We start from the raw sequence: 15,971 nt of genomic DNA on the forward strand, positions 1-15,971 counted from the left end.
AAAAAATTAAAAAGCATATGAATCGGCCGCTCCACCTCTATATTTTACGTCTATCTGTTCTGATACGCTGTTCGTCTTGAGAAATATATACCGTCGTGAGAATAAGCCATGAATATGCTTCGAGTTCCAATATGTGTTTGAAGTGTCGTTTTAATTAAAAAAATAACGGAAAATTCACGTGGTATCCTTGAACTTTGCCATTTTGCACGTGGTACCCAACTTTTTAAGTTTGTGCACATGATATCCTTGAGATTTAATTTTCAAGCACACCGTGTCCTTTTTATCGTTCTTAAAATTTTCAATTGAGCATAAATCAAAGATCAGAAATCGGAATTGACTATTTTTTTTTTCAAATTGATTACCTCTTCGGGATCTATAAATTGATAAAACGAAAATGGTCATTCAGAAATTTAAGATTGAAGATACGGTTGATTTGAAATTTTTGTTACAAAAAACCTTTTAAAATGTGAGTCGGCGAATTTTTTCTTCTCAAATTGTTGATTATGACGAGATATTCATTCTAGGAAAAAAATTTTGCTGAATGTGTATCCCAGATTAGAAGTTATGCACAATTGAGTTTTTTTATAGATTTCGATCGACGACACTTTAGTGGATAAGATTAGAGACCTCCCTTGAAATGTCCTAGGTGTATAAAAAAACATTCTTTTCACTAAACGTCGAACGTTTCCAGCCACTCCCTCAGCTTGTCGTTGTCGAATTGTCGTCCGTGGTCGAAGACCATTATATTGAATCAATAAAAAAAGAGGTCAGCGCTACGGCCGGAGATGTTGAAGGGGGCTGGTTGCTCCGTTATATGCAGATAATTTATGATATTATAAGAATGATGATATATATATGATTGAGAGCAGTCCTCTTCTACTTAGACAAAAAGGGTATGTTGTGCATGAAAATCAAACATGGAGAGTATAATGTACACAAACTTAAAAAGTTGAGTGCCACATACAAAATGACAAAGTTCTAGAATACCACATGAATTTTCCGTTAAAATAATGACGTTTAAGATTATAAACTCAACGTGCTTGAAATGTCGTTTTAAAATATCTATAATTTGGAATTAATTACGAGGAATGAACAACAAGAAACTGTCTTAATCAACACTCATAATTATTCGTCAAACCTAGCGCCATGTTACATGTTAGATTGTTCTTTGCAAGAAATGGTCTTAATGAACACCCATAACTATTTGTCAAACCCAAGTCCTTTGGCCTTTTTTTAAGTAGTAACAATTCTCTTATAGGACGGTCTTTTTTTTGTATTTTTTTGATAAAAATACAACGTTTTGAATTTTGATAAATAATAATCACTTTATGGTAAATACTAAACCTCACAATCAGGTCGTGTTATGTTGGGTTCGTGTTCGTGTCACATATAAATATGTCATACACCCCTCAACCCTAATCCAACCCATTTACTTAAACGGGTCATATACCTCAACCCTAATCCAACCCATTTGACTTTCTTACAATCCTACCCAACTTGTTTAACCCATTATTTTTAAACAACTCAATTTCATCTTACTCAACTCATCTAACTCATCTAATCCATTTAACCGAATGACTTGCTTAACCCACAATGCGCTGGTTAAGCCAAATGACATGTTCAAACCCTTTCACATCAAAGATAACATAATCCAATCAAAGTGTGAAAAACAAAATTAATACTTTCCTTTTTCAAATGCCATGCAGTAGACGACAGTAGTCTAATAAAAATGTAGGATTTCAACATTATCTCGTTTACACATTTCTTTAGCTTGGTTAAGTGGTTAACATATAAACCAACTTGCAATTGTTTTCAACCCATTTATATTAAATGAATTATTCGTATCGGGTTCGTATTGTAAGACTTTAATCCTAACCTGATCCATTTCAGTTTCATGTTGGGTTCTTGTTGAGCCAATTACTTAAATAATGAGTCAACATGTCTCTAACCCTAACCCGCTAATTTCGTGTAATGTTATCGGGTTGGGTTACTCTTTGCCAGCGCTAGTAAATAGTGACCACTTTGAAAAAAATGGTCATTTCTTAGTCAAAAAAAGTGGACAGACACTCCTCGTCGCACGTACGATAATCATACAATAGAATTTCCGTCTGGTAGTTCTATATATATAAGCTATATGACAACTTCACTTACTACCAAAAATCAAATATTACAAATTCCATCCATATTATGGCTACTACTCTTCTTGCACCTTCTCTTACTTTTACCCCCTCGAACAACATGAGAAATGTTCAGGCAAAGGTATCATTAACCTCATTAGAGGACTCCTCCGCGATTCCGGAGTCGAAACTAGAATTAAAATCCCATAGGATTTGGTTGTCAAATATAGTAGTTCGAAAGCCAAAAGAAAAAACAAAATGGCATGTAAACGGTATAGGGAGGTTAATAGTGGTGGGTATGATACATGGACTGGCCATGTTTGCACCATTTAATTTTAACTGGAGTGCACTTTGGGTGGCTCTTGTTTTATATGTGTTGACTGGCTTGTTTGGTGTAACGTTGTCGTTTCATAGAAATTTAACTCACCGGAGTTTTAAACTTGTGAAGTGGCTCGAGTATTTGTTTGCCTATTTTGGTTCACTAGCCCTTCAGGTTTGTTTATTATCGATTTATATTGAGTTTTATTATTAAAACAAATTTATCAGAAATACTTCTAGTAAGGCGATTTTTCACAAGTTTAGTGCAAAACGGAATTTTTAATAACTCTGCTTATACACTAACATCATCGTTATATGTGAAACATTTCGCACCATCTTTATGTATACCGTCGTAGACAACAAGATTAAATGCAAATTTATAGGGAGTGTATTTTTTTGCATTTATTGTTGAGGATTACTACCTCAATATTGCTCGATCAATAATATAACCTCTTATCACTAATTCAGTACGTAGGTTTAGTACGATGTCGAGTCTCCTCTCATAAGAATTACGGAGTACTCCGTATTATTTTAGAGCATCTACCCAAGTTATTGTCTTCGTCATGCATTAGTGGTTCTAGTTTGTTATTATGTTAAGAAATGAACTTTATGGAAATCAACATTTATTTAAATATAAAGTGTATTATTCATAATGTAAGATGAAAAAGGGTTCGTTCTATATGAGATTAATATTATATTTTAATGGATATGCTATCGATAAATAGGGAGACCCAATTGGATGGGTAAGGACACATAGGTACCACCATAAGTTTACGGACACTAAACGAGATCCGCATAGTCCCCTTGAAGGATTCTGGTACAGTCACATCGGTTGGATCTTTGACTCCGCTGCCCTTGCTGATAAGGTAATGCTTATTGTTGAGTTATATTATCATTACAATTTACAAGTACTGATGTTAATTACTATGTTTACTACTTCATATAATAAGTTCCTTCCGTTTAAGGAATTAAACTCATTGGTTAGTTACTCGAATTGACAGGTTTAAAACCTCAAATTCAGATATACGAAAATATAAATTAGCCTCTGCAACACCACTTATAAGATTGTTACGAAGATCATTGTTAACCGGCTCAAGCCCTTTTTACATTCTCTGATTTCTCCTAATCAAGGGAGCTCCATTCCCGGAAGAGGAACCGATTCTAACTTCATCATTGCCTCTGAGATCCTTCATACCATGCATGTCTCTAAAAGTAAGATTGGTTGGTTTGCCCTTAAGCTTGATCTTGAGAAAGCTTTTGACAGGCTTGAGTGGGATTTCGTCCGTACATGCCTTATCTCTGTTAACATTGACCCCGAAACTATCTCTCTCATCATGAGTTGCATTTCCACGTCCTCTGCTTTTGTGACCTTTAATGGCACACCTCTAGATACCTTCTCCCCCTCTCGAGGTATTAGGCAAGGTGACCCTCTCTCCCCTTACCTTTTTATTATTTGCATGGAAGCCCTTTCGCGTCTCATTCACCAAGCCTGCAACGACAATGAGTGGACCCCGTTTCCCCTAGGGAAAGGTGGAGTCTCTTTCTCTCATCTTCTCTTTGCTGATGACATTCTGGTCTTCGGTAGAACTTCTGAAAGAAATTTGTGCACTCTCCAAGACACCATCCTCTCCTTCTGCTCTAACTCCGGTCAAAAGATCAACTGCTCTAAAAGTAAAATCATCTTCTCGAAGCACACCCCCCCTTCTGAGGCTGTCTTATTCGAGAACGCCCTTGATATTAAGAGAACCAACAACCTTGGCACCTATCTTGGTTTCCCCCTCCTGGGCAGGAAACCTAAGCGTTCTGACCTTCAATTCATCTTGGATAACATCCAGTCGAAACTTGCCACTTGGAAATCTAGGTTTCTATCTAGAGCTGGTAGGTTATGTTTGATCAAATCCACCATTAATGCTATCCCCAACCATGCGATGCAATGCATTCGCCTCCCTTCCTCCATTCTCCGCGACATTGATAAGATCACTAGGAGTTTCCTCTGGTCGAGCCAGTCTGCCAACAAACTCCACCTTGCTAATTGGGACCTTGTCACCCTCCCCCTCTCCTTAGGTGGCCTTGGAATCAAAGCCGCGGAGCCTCTTAACGACGCCCTCTCAACTAAACTCTGCTCTAATATCCTCCTAAACCGTTCCTCCCCTGCTGCCCAAGCCATCCACAGTAAATACTGCACCCCCACCCGCCGCTCCTTCTCTAGTGGCTCCCATATCTGGAAGAACATTGGCAAAGGGTGGAACTTTCTTAAAGACCATCTCACTTGGTCAATTGGAGACGGCTCCACCATCAGACTTTGGGATGACCCTTGGCTCGACCTCGGTCCTCTAAGGGGTCTCGTTCTGGGCCCTCTTGGTTTTTCCTCTTCTAACGCTAATCTCTGTTCCATTATCACCAATGGTGCCTGGGACCTTACCTCCTTGGACTTTGTCCTCCCGACCACATCAAGATCGCATTCTTTCCACCCCCATCCCGATTACCACTAGGCCGGATACTCTCTCCACCTCCCTTGCCCCCAAAGGCAAGTTCTCTATCAGTGACGCTTATGCATCCCTCTGCCGCCCTCCTCTCGCCCCAACCCTTTCCCCCCCCTTCCCTGATAACCTCCTCTGGCTTTGGGATCTCCCAACCCAACCTCGTATTAAAGTCTTCCTCTGGCTTTTGTGGTGGAACAAACTACCACATAAAGCTTCCCTTTTCGGAAAAAACATCTTACCCTCTTCTTCCTGTTCCATGTGTCCTAACCCTTCTATCCCTGAGACCTCTCTTCATGCTCTTCGAGATTGTAGCTTTGCCTCTCACTCTTGGTCTATCCTTAATGCCCCTGATTCCTTCTTCACTGCCGACCTCCATTACTGGATCTATGATAACTGCACCTCCAAACCCCGTAGTTGGATTACCCTTTTCACCTTCGTCCTTTGGCGCCTTTGGTTGCGCCGCTGCGAGTTAACCTTCTCCCCCTCCGCCTCTACCCCCTCCTCCCCCTCCTCCTTCTGCGCCTTGGTTGCCTCCCAATCCTTTGCCTGGACCTGTGCCTCTTACCGTCCTCTCACCGCCCCTGTTATTTGTTCCACCCACCTTGATGCCTTTAGCTACCCTTTGAGCTGGGCCCCTCCTCCGCTTGGTTGGCTTAAAACCAATGTTGACGCGGCTTTCTCCCCCTCTTCCTCTGTTACTAGCCTGGGGTGTGTTATCAGAGACGGTCTTGGTTCCTGGGTTTTAGGTTGGTCCACCCGCTCCTTTGGTCTTAACCCCTACCTGTGTGAGGTACTTGCCATTCGAGAAGGGATTTTACGCTCTAAAGTCCTTGTGAATAACGTTTTGATTGCCTCTGACTGTCTGGATGCGGTTACTTCCATTTTGGGCGCCTCTGCCCCCTGTGGACCTTTTAATAACATTATTCTTGAGTGTAGGACCCTCTTGCAGGACTACCCGCATTTGAAGCTTGTATTTGAGAAGAGATCGGCCAACCGGGTCGCTGATGCCATTGCCCACTATTCCATTAGGGACTCTAGTATTTCTTCGGGTTGTTTTGAGTGGGATCACACCCCTCCTTTTGTTTTAGAACTCTGTACTTTAGACTCTGTTTTGGCCTGCGTGCCTCTTTCCCCGGACCCGCCCCCGTGATGTACCTGTGAACTCTGTTTGCTTTTTATTTATATAATGCTCCCTTTGTCCAAAAAAAAAAAAAAAAAAAATAAATAAATTATAAATTAGGTCTAATATTTACTCCCACCGGTTCCGTTTTTATGGCATACGGAGTATTAATCAATTTTTATCTTTTTCATTAATACTAAGTTGTTTTTTACAATGATCAACTATTTTTTTTTCAGCGAGGTGGATCATGCATTGTACAAGACTTAAAGAGGCAAAAATTTTACAAGTTTATGAGGAGTACATACTTGTTACACCATTTTGCTCTTGGATTTTTTCTCTATGCTTTGGGAGGATTTCCGTATCTTGTGTGGGGGATGGTGAGTATTCACTCTTTACTTATTTTGGTATTTGTACTTTAGTAATAAGAAATACGGAGTAGTATATACTTTAGTATAAATTCTTCCATAAAATTATTGTATGGAGTAAAACAAATTTATAATAGCTCTTATTATGTGCTACATATCAGTGGCGTTTTTGGCGTGGGTGCAGGGGGTTCATTTGCACCCCCTTTCCCGAAAAATAATTACAGTACTTTTTAGTAAAGGAGCATATTAGTTATGTGGGTCTAGTGGTTATCAAGACTATTTTTTAGTTAGAGGTCATGGGTTCTATCCTTGTATTGAACAATTTTTATTTAATGTTATATATCATACATTTTGTCCAACTAAATAATATTTTTTTTCATATAACTCGATATTTTCACTATTAAAAAATTTTACGCACCCCCTTCTATCAAATCCTAAAACCGCCCCTGCTACATATATATATCATGAATGAGTTCATAAGCTTTATGCAACCATTGTACACCATTCAATAGCGCTTCTAATAATAGCTTAACCCGATTGATGACTTAATTACGAATTAGAGGGTTTTTAATAATATCTAATATCATGAATTACAAAAGAATAGTTTTAGTGGGAATATTTCAAACGTCAGGTTAAATATATATGTGTGTGTATGTGTGCTTTGATAATCTGACCCGACTTAGGACCCTGACATTAGCCGGATTCAACAATAACCCGACTTAACTCAAACCTAGTAAATCAGAAAAATATCCGAATTAGAGGTGCTCCAATTGGCTTTTTTTTTTTTCTAAAGTGTTGACTCCACAATTTGAAGTTTTTGCTCATTGAGATTTTGATGGGCGTTACCTTTCAACAAACAAATAATCAAATGATAATTGACTTCAAAATAAGGGAATTTCAGTAAACAGAATGAATATATCGACACCCAAATTATTAAAGGCTTAAAAATTATTTATTTGTTTATGGACAATATGGTGGTGCAGGGTGTAAGGACTACAACTGGTTACCACGTTACATTTTTAGTGAACTCTGTTTGTCATGTATGGGGAAATCAAGCTTGGAATACTGGTGATCTATCTAAAAATAATTGGTAAGTCTCACTAAGTACCTTTTTTTTTGTTTTTTTTAATATATATAAACCTGAAATATCAAATAATATAATTATTAAAAAAACCAATTTGCAAAACTATTTAAGAAAATTGAGTAATACCATGAAATGTATATTCTAATGAAATTATATTTTTAGCTCAAAGTTAATGATTTCTGTTTATAAAATTTCTTAATTATTAATGAAGTTTTTTTTTTCCCCACAAAGCTACTAATAGCAGTTTGTACTTTTATTTTATATATGGGTACATATGCGTCAAATCATTTATAATTGAATCAAATGTAAAATTTGGCATTTTGTAATTTATGGGTGTATACCGGCCAACTTTAATTTATTTTACTTAAAATATTATGATTTAGATTTTAATATGAAATAGTTTGCTGAAAAAATTATTTTTTAATGAAAGGATAAAGGGTTAATGAAAGAAATCTAATCACATTTGTGCCCTTAATTAATAGAGTGCATTTTGAAAGGTAAAATTTTCACGTTTCTTATTGTCTTAATATATAACTAATCTAGATCCCGCGCAATGAATGCGCGGTATTTATAGAGTTTTCACTTAAATCATGCTAAAGTAACACCTAATTAATTTTTCATATTTCACGTCATTATATTTTGATATAATAAAAAAAAAGAATTGAACTGTAAAATTATTCAAGAAAACTAAGTAAAATACAATTGTAAAATAATAGTGGTATCTCGTTAGTTCACTTTTCTCATTATTGTATTTTGTTTCGAGAGAAAAATAAAATTAAAACTGAAAATTAGTCCAAGAGAATTGAGTCATGGGCTGAAATGTATTATTTTAAAACGTGTTTTTTATACCACAAATCTAACGATTCCAATTTATAAATTCTCTCAATTGTTTTGTTATGAAAGTAATCAAAACGATTTATAGTTTTGTTTATATATATTATAAATAGTATGAGTCAAGTCATTTTCAAATAATAGCATTAATAAAAGATTTAATAGTTTATAGTTTTATACGGAGTATTATTTATACTTTAATTAAAATATTATAGTTTAGTGTTTAGTGAAAATTATATAATTTGATGAAAAGATTAATTTAAATGAAAAAAAATATATAATAAAATACATTATAATTTTTAATTTCCTTATTTAGTAAATATAATTAAATTATTAATACCTTTCTTATTTAAAAAAAATACTTTTTGTAGGAAAAATTTGTGAGTTGACCTATTCTTTTACTCCGTAGTAGATAGGGAATAAAAATTGGAAAGTGATAGGGCGACACCGGGTGTTACCGAAATTCGGTAACACCCTAATAAAATACCCTAAAATAATATATAAAATAAAAAATAAAAAGTTCACATTTTATATAGTAATCAGTTATATAAAGGTTAAAAACGTAAGTTTCTGATAAAAGTTACTGTAATTATTACTGCCATTTCCTCCTCTATTTTCCGATTTGAAGCATCAATAATCAATTATACAAACCTACTTTTATCACTTTGATCAAAATATTTTGCTTAGGTTTCTGTCATAATAATTACTTTGTAAAAAAAAGAAATCAACCCTGAAGTATTTTCAATTACACAAAGAATGTGACACTATGGTCTACGGTCCAATCATGATTCCTCCGAGACTCTGAATTCTTTGCAAAATGAACAATTGGAGCAAATCCAGATGTTTAACCTAAAAATTTTGAATGCAACTCTTACCATGAGATATACTTTGGACGTTGTATTTTTGATTTCTCATCTATCAATGCGAGAATGCGACCTTTGCAATTTTGCAAATTAGGTGTTTATCATCTTGCAAGTGCATTGATCGATATGTATGGGCTACCTGTGAATGGAGAACGTGAATTGTGTCCGATTAACGCCGTGTTGTTAGCGAATTTCATCTTAAAATCAAGTTAAATTTCCATTTCTACCAGCCATTTCAAATGAATCTATTTTTAAAAGTGAGAAAATTGAAAAGACGACTAAATTTTACCGAAATACCCTCGGTGTTACTAATTTTGAGTAAGATCGGGTGTCGCTATCTCATTTTCCATAAAATAATAAGGGATTGCAATTCCATAAAAAAATGTCGCTTACAAAGAGGTGGAAATAAAAGTGAAAATTTGGGATTTGTAACGTAGCTTCATCAAAAGGATTTCCGGAAAAAACTTATGAATTTGAATAAACACCGCGAAAGTGGTAATTAAGCCCCTTAACTTTGTTCGATTGTGAAATTAGGCCCCATAAGTTTCATTTGGAGTAATCAAGCCCCTTTAGTTTCACCAAAAGTGAAATTCAACCCCATTTTCTTAATTTCCACAAGAACTTTAATTAAAAATATTTTATATTAGTATTAAAATTTTTATTAAATACCAAAAAATTACTAATTACAACTTTACAACCTCTACATAATTTATTAATTGTTGAATAACACTTTTACTTATTTTGTAAATTGTTTATAATTTATATAGTATTCATACATATATAATAAATTGTCTATATACTATAAAATAAAAATAAAAATAAAAACAATTCTCAATATTTAATATAAATATAAAAGTTCTAAAATTATAAAACAAAATATTTTATATTTGATAATTTGTATTAAAAGTGATTTTAATTTAAGTATTTGCCGAAAATTAAGAAAATGGGGTTGAATTTCACTTTTGGTGAAACATAAGGGGCTTGATTGCTCCAAATGAAAGTTATGGGGCCTAATTTCACAATTGAACAAAGTTAAGGGTCTTAATTACCGCTTTCGCGGAATAAAAACGTTTAGCTGTCCGCATGGGATGGATCAAATTTTAGAAAAAATATTGTGAGTTACCTTGAGGTTTTAAGTAAGTCAACCTCTCCATTTCACGGGGTTAAAGTTTTTGCGAATTTAAGGCCTTTTTTTACACTTCAGAATTTTATTGACATAATAATTCATAAATACGCTTTAATTCACTTTAGTGCAATTCATTTTTATTTTTATTTTTTACTACATTCTACAGTTCTATTTTGCCTCTATCTCATATATATACAACAAATATTCCGATCCTTTAAACTGCATTTCTCGTGTTCTTGATTTTTAAGATTTATATGTTTTTAATTTCAAAACAACGAGACATGTTACTACTTACGAACTCATTTACATAGTACTTTGTAACACAACACTTAAACTATTTTGTAGGGTAAATATATTACTTTTTTTCATCAAAAAAATAATTTTCCAAAAGATTGGTTTATTACTTATGTAAAAATTTAAGTTTTAAACTTTTTATGTTGGTGAACTGAGAAATCAGAGGCTTGTGTAGGTGGGGTAAGTTTTAAACTTTAATCTCATAAAAGTCAAATAAAATCATGCTAGAGAATGAGGGAGTATATTTTTATTATCTTAAGTCACATCTTTAAATAGTTTGCATAAGTATATGAAGATGGCATATAAAAGAAATCATCATAGTAAATGTTTTTTTTTTTTTTGGTATAATGTAAGCTTTTTATTAAATCATAGTAAATGTTGGTCAACTGAGAAATCGGAGGTTTGTTAGGTGGGTCGCATTGCTCACGGCGGGAGAAGGTTGGCATAACAATCACCATGCGTTCGAGTACTCAGCTAGACATGGCTTGGAATGGTGGCAGGTTGATCTAACTTGGCACACTATCAAGCTTCTTGAAGGTCTTGGTTTAGCCAGTGATGTCAAGCTACCAACCATGGCTCACAAACAACGTATGGCATTTAAATTATAAATACGAGGATTCAAGATCCTATATTATAGCATGTATAAAAAAAAATATAATCCACATATGAATGGTTGTTATAATTTTATATATTACGTTTTTTTTTATTCTATTTAGTAATCTGATTTTTTTTCATGAAGAATTAAAAAAAGACTATGTTATTTAAATAAAATATGGGTTCTCATATGATTATATATCTAAGTTCATCAATGGTTATCTATTTGTGGAATACGTCACCCCTGCAGAACTTTCGCGTGATAAGGGGCATGTCATGAGTTTAATACCGATCTTTAAAGCTCAAAAATGATGGATGGATTTAAATAAGGTTGAATTAGGAGTTGCCATCAAATTATTGTGGAAAATTAGTATAACGTTCGAAATATTTTCTACCTATGACAGATTAAGCATAAAGCAGAAAATGACACCGACACTAAAGATCGAGGTTCATTCCCTTAACACTTTATGTCTGGAATAACTCTCAAATCTCAATGCCATTGGATACAATCGTCTACTATCCATGAGATTTGAGTATGGGTGGGGGTACGTATTGTAACACTCTTTAATAGAACACTCATTCTCATTCGATGTATGTAGCATCCTCCACTAATTGAGTCGGGGTTAAATAATGTCTGAATTTACCAATATATGCATCTATGTAACATCCATTGTTTTGAACCTATCATCTTAGAATTTACTATGTCGGTTGATTAACAAATAAGACTGAAAGTTGAAGTTGGAAGCTAGAATTCATACATGTGATTAATCATGCAAATGATGTAAATTTAACACCTCCTTTTTACCTGGCCAAGGTAATCAGGAGATGTTATCATCTCGGTTTGCCGAGGCAGTGAAATCCGATTGCAATTAAGAAATATTTTTATAAATAAAGTATTTAATAAATTACATGATGAATAAGTGAGTAATTGAAGAGTAGAAGTCATAACTACTACAACCTTTCTAATGACATTATCTCGTCTAGCATGAGACTATGCTACTCGACCAAGTCCGAAGCTTGTCCCGTCTTCCACGTGACACCAAACCAACCTGTACTCAAACTGCTCCCCATATGATCGGAAATATCATATTGATCAACACAGGCCACTCCGGAAATAGGTGACAATCTACACACAACCAACACACGTCAGTTTCAACAATATAAATATTTAAACATGACACCAATGTGAGAATATGCAATACGACATAAAATGCATGAGAGACAGTGTTACATCTATGACATTATACCATTACCTCACTGATACCAGGGACACACCCACGGTACCACAACCGGTGATGGGACCGCAACAACGCCCACCAAACAGCCTGTTGGGGCTGGTGTCCTCCACAGTTAGTGCAATGACATATAAATCTCTAAAAGGATCAAAGGGTATACTTTTGTATTATTATCAGTTGGTCCACGTTTATCAATAACGGTTGGCTTGCTAGATAAGTTTGACGTTATTGTCATACTGATGGCGGTGATCAACTGGTCCCTAAAAGTCACACCTATAGGATACGTTTGAGAGATGTGACGGTATGAAAATACAGTCATGTTGATGCCTAATTTGACTAAACAGTTAGTCGGAGTTATTGACTAATAATTAGTCAAACGCGATGTTGAGATATTTATTTAATACGGATTAAATAATAATGGCTAAGGCGAATTAAGCGGTTAATTCGTAAATTGAATATAAACGATTATATTTAATTAATGTATATTGAATTAATTAATTATACAATATTGTCATTGTCGGACAAGTATTAATATATCGACTGAGTCATGTTACTGGTTGATATTTTAATAACCGATAACCGATGACGATTTATAATAAAATCACGTCATATACATTTTAGCATTTTGAGTCGGACCACGAGTTTAATAAGGAGGAAGTGGAAAGCCCACTCCCTCCCTAAGCAAACCCACGGCCAACCGAGAGGAACAAAAAGGAGAGCTTCTCTCCTTTTTGACCTAATCTTTTGTCATTTGCACAAAAATTAGGGTTTCGGGGCAATTTTCTCTGAAATTCTAGATCTCACATCGAAAACCTCACAAAACTCTCTCAATATTGCAAGGCAATTAGAGAGTAATTTCTAGCACAAGGAGCATAGTCTCAGACGGTCTTGGGTGCAACGATTAGGAGGAAATCTATATTGATTTCTGTTCTTAGGCCGTATTCACAAAGGACCCGAGGTTGATTCTTATACCTTTATCGTTTCTCTTGTATTTTTCGTTTATGACAATAATCACATGTTAAAGATACGTTATAGTCCTAAAATTTAAGGGAATTTTACGGATATTTCCCTACAAGTGGTATCAGAGCGAGGCCACGTAAATTTTTCATTGTGATTTTCATTAAACGATTTGAATCGATAATCATTTTTGCCTTGAAAACCGTGCGGCTGGATTTTTTTTTGTACGGCTGGTCAAGACATACTTTATAGGTTATCCTAAAGGAACACTTGGTCATTACTTTTATTCGCCAACCGAACAACGTGTATTTGTTGCGGCTAGTGCGACATTCTTAGAGAAGGAATTTCTCGAGAATGCGAAGAGTAATAGAACCTTCGAGCTGTCGGAGATTCTAGAACCAAATACCGAGCAACCGTTGGAGGAACCAGTTCCTTCAATCCCGGCTGCGGTGAATATTCCTGAGGAACCTAGGAGGTCGGGAAGAGTCTCTATTCCTCCGGACAGATACATTGGTATGGTCGAGGAACATGACATAGATGACATTCTACTCTTAACGAGTAGTGAACCCGCAACCTATAAAGGTGCCATGACTAGTTCCGACTCAAAGCTATGGCTTGAGGCCATACAATCCGAGATGAACTCCATGTTTGAGAACAACGTATGGGATCTTGTTGACTTGCCATCTAAGGTTCGTCCTCTTTAATGCAAATGGCTTTACAAGATAAAGCATTCTGTGGAAGGTCAACAAGATATCTATAAAGCACGACTAGTTGCTAAAGGTTTCACCCAAGTGCCAGGTTTGCACTACGATGAAATTTTTGCACCCGTAGTCATGCTGCGTTCCATTCGGATTATCTTAGCGATTGCCGCTTTTCATGACTATGAAATTTGGCAGATGGATGTGAAAATCGCCTTCTTAAACGGTTATTTGGAGGAAGAGTTGTACATGGTACAACCCGAAGGTTTCATCGATCCTGAACATCCTAAGAAAGTGTGCAAGCTTAAGCGTTCCATTTATGGACTTAAGCAAGCTTCTCGGAGTTGAAATCATCGTTTCGACCAAGTGATAAAAGAAAATGGATTTACTCGATCGGTCGAGGAACCATGTCTATATATCAAGTCGAGTGGGAGCAAGATTGTCTTCCTAATATTGTATGTTGATGACATACTCCTGATTGGGAATGACATACCTCTCTTAACTTCGGTAAGAGTATGGTTGAAGAACCATTTCCAGATGAAAGATTTGGGTGAGGCACAAAGAATTTTGGGCATCCGTATCTATCGAGATAGATCACGTCGGATGTTATCTCTCAGTCAGGAGTCTTATATAGACGAGATACTAGAGAGATTCAGCATGACTAACTCCAAAAAGGGGTTTCTTCCTATGGCTCCAGGGGTGCATTTGAGCAAGTCTCAGGCACCAGAGATACCGGAAGAGAAAGAGCGCATGACCCGGATTTCTTATGCTTCGGCTATAGGATCAATCATGTATGCCATGATATGCACACGTCCAGACGTGGCATATGCATTGAGTATGACAAGTCGATTCCAACAACATCCAGGTGAATCACATTGGATGGCTGTCAAGAACATTCTTAAGTACCTACAGAGGACTAAAGATTGGGCATTGACTTATGGAGGCGAACAAAAGCTATGCGCAACCGGTTACGCAGATGCTAGCTTCCAAACGGATCGAGATGACTCGAAATCTCAGTCTGGATTCGTTTTTACTCTTAATGGCGCTGATCACTGGAAGAGTTCCAAACAAAGTGTTACAAAGCAGATTCTACGATCGAGTCCGAGTACTATGCCGCGTCCGAAGGCGCAAAGGAAGCGATATGGATGCGTCAATTCTTACAAGGACTATCTGTAGTGCCTAGTTCGAATGACCCGATCACCATCTATTGCGACAATAGAGGTGCCATCTTCCAGGCTAAGGAGCCTAAGTCTAGCAACAAGTCTAGACATGTACAACGGAAAGCTCATCTAATCCGATATTACGTGGAGCAAAAGGAGGTAGTGATAGAAAAGATTGCTACAGATGATAATATAGCAGATCCTCTCACTAAACCATTACGACAAGATAAGCATGAAGGGCATGTTAATTCCATGGGAATTAAACGTGTTCCTGAGTTGTAGTACTCTTTTATGGATTAGATTCATTTTCTTGTGTACTCTATACGACATCATCATTTTGATATTTATATATTTTGTTTTTCATGTGGAATTGTACGACAATTTTGAACACCACAAAGTGAACTGAACAAACATTATATTTTGGTCCTTAATTGCCCACGTGAGCTGATAACTCTGGCAATTATTTTGTGACGTTGGTTGATGGTGGGTTCAACGAGCCATAAGTCAAACGGTTGACTGACCAATCACAGAGGCGAGTTATACGGATATCTCGTAGGACACAATTGTGACAACGACGTGGAGTCCTAAATGTTTTATAACATTCGGTGTCAGGTCATGGATAGGACCTCCATGGTGATCCTAAGAGTCGATTCTTTTGACTATCGATTGTCTCTTGAGATTAAGGCAGATTTTGGGTGACTTTGGTTTCTTTCTCACGGTCATCCG

At 36.1% G+C, this 15,971-nt stretch overlaps 1 protein-coding gene across 1 annotated transcript; it reads left to right on the plus strand.

Annotated features, from left to right (window-relative positions):
* Nucleotides 1–2,155: 2,155 nt before the first annotated feature.
* On the plus strand, nt 2,156–11,407 carry LOC141599710 (palmitoyl-monogalactosyldiacylglycerol delta-7 desaturase, chloroplastic-like). The gene is made up of 5 exons (XM_074419812.1): nt 2,156–2,610; nt 3,161–3,301; nt 6,275–6,415; nt 7,387–7,493; nt 11,011–11,407. Exons 1-5 carry the CDS (start codon nt 2,188–2,190, stop codon nt 11,207–11,209), a joined length of 1,011 nt encoding a protein of 336 aa, XP_074275913.1. The 5' UTR covers nt 2,156–2,187; the 3' UTR covers nt 11,210–11,407.
* The last annotated feature ends 4,564 nt before the right edge of the window (nt 11,408–15,971 follow it).

Source organism: Silene latifolia, chromosome 9 (assembly GCF_048544455.1).
Source record: "Silene latifolia isolate original U9 population chromosome 9, ASM4854445v1, whole genome shotgun sequence".
Classification (NCBI taxonomy): Eukaryota; Viridiplantae; Streptophyta; class Magnoliopsida; order Caryophyllales; family Caryophyllaceae; genus Silene; species Silene latifolia.

Coding starts and splice junctions, on each gene's coding strand:
- LOC141599710 (XM_074419812.1), top strand. CDS start 2,188: ATGGCTACTACTCTTCTTGCACCTTCTCTTACTTTTACCCCCTCGAAC. Junction 2,611..3,160: donor TTGGTTCACTAGCCCTTCAG/GTTTGTTTATTA, acceptor ATCGATAAATAG/GGAGACCCAATTGGATGGGT. Junction 6,416..7,386: donor CGTATCTTGTGTGGGGGATG/GTGAGTATTCAC, acceptor ATGGTGGTGCAG/GGTGTAAGGACTACAACTGG.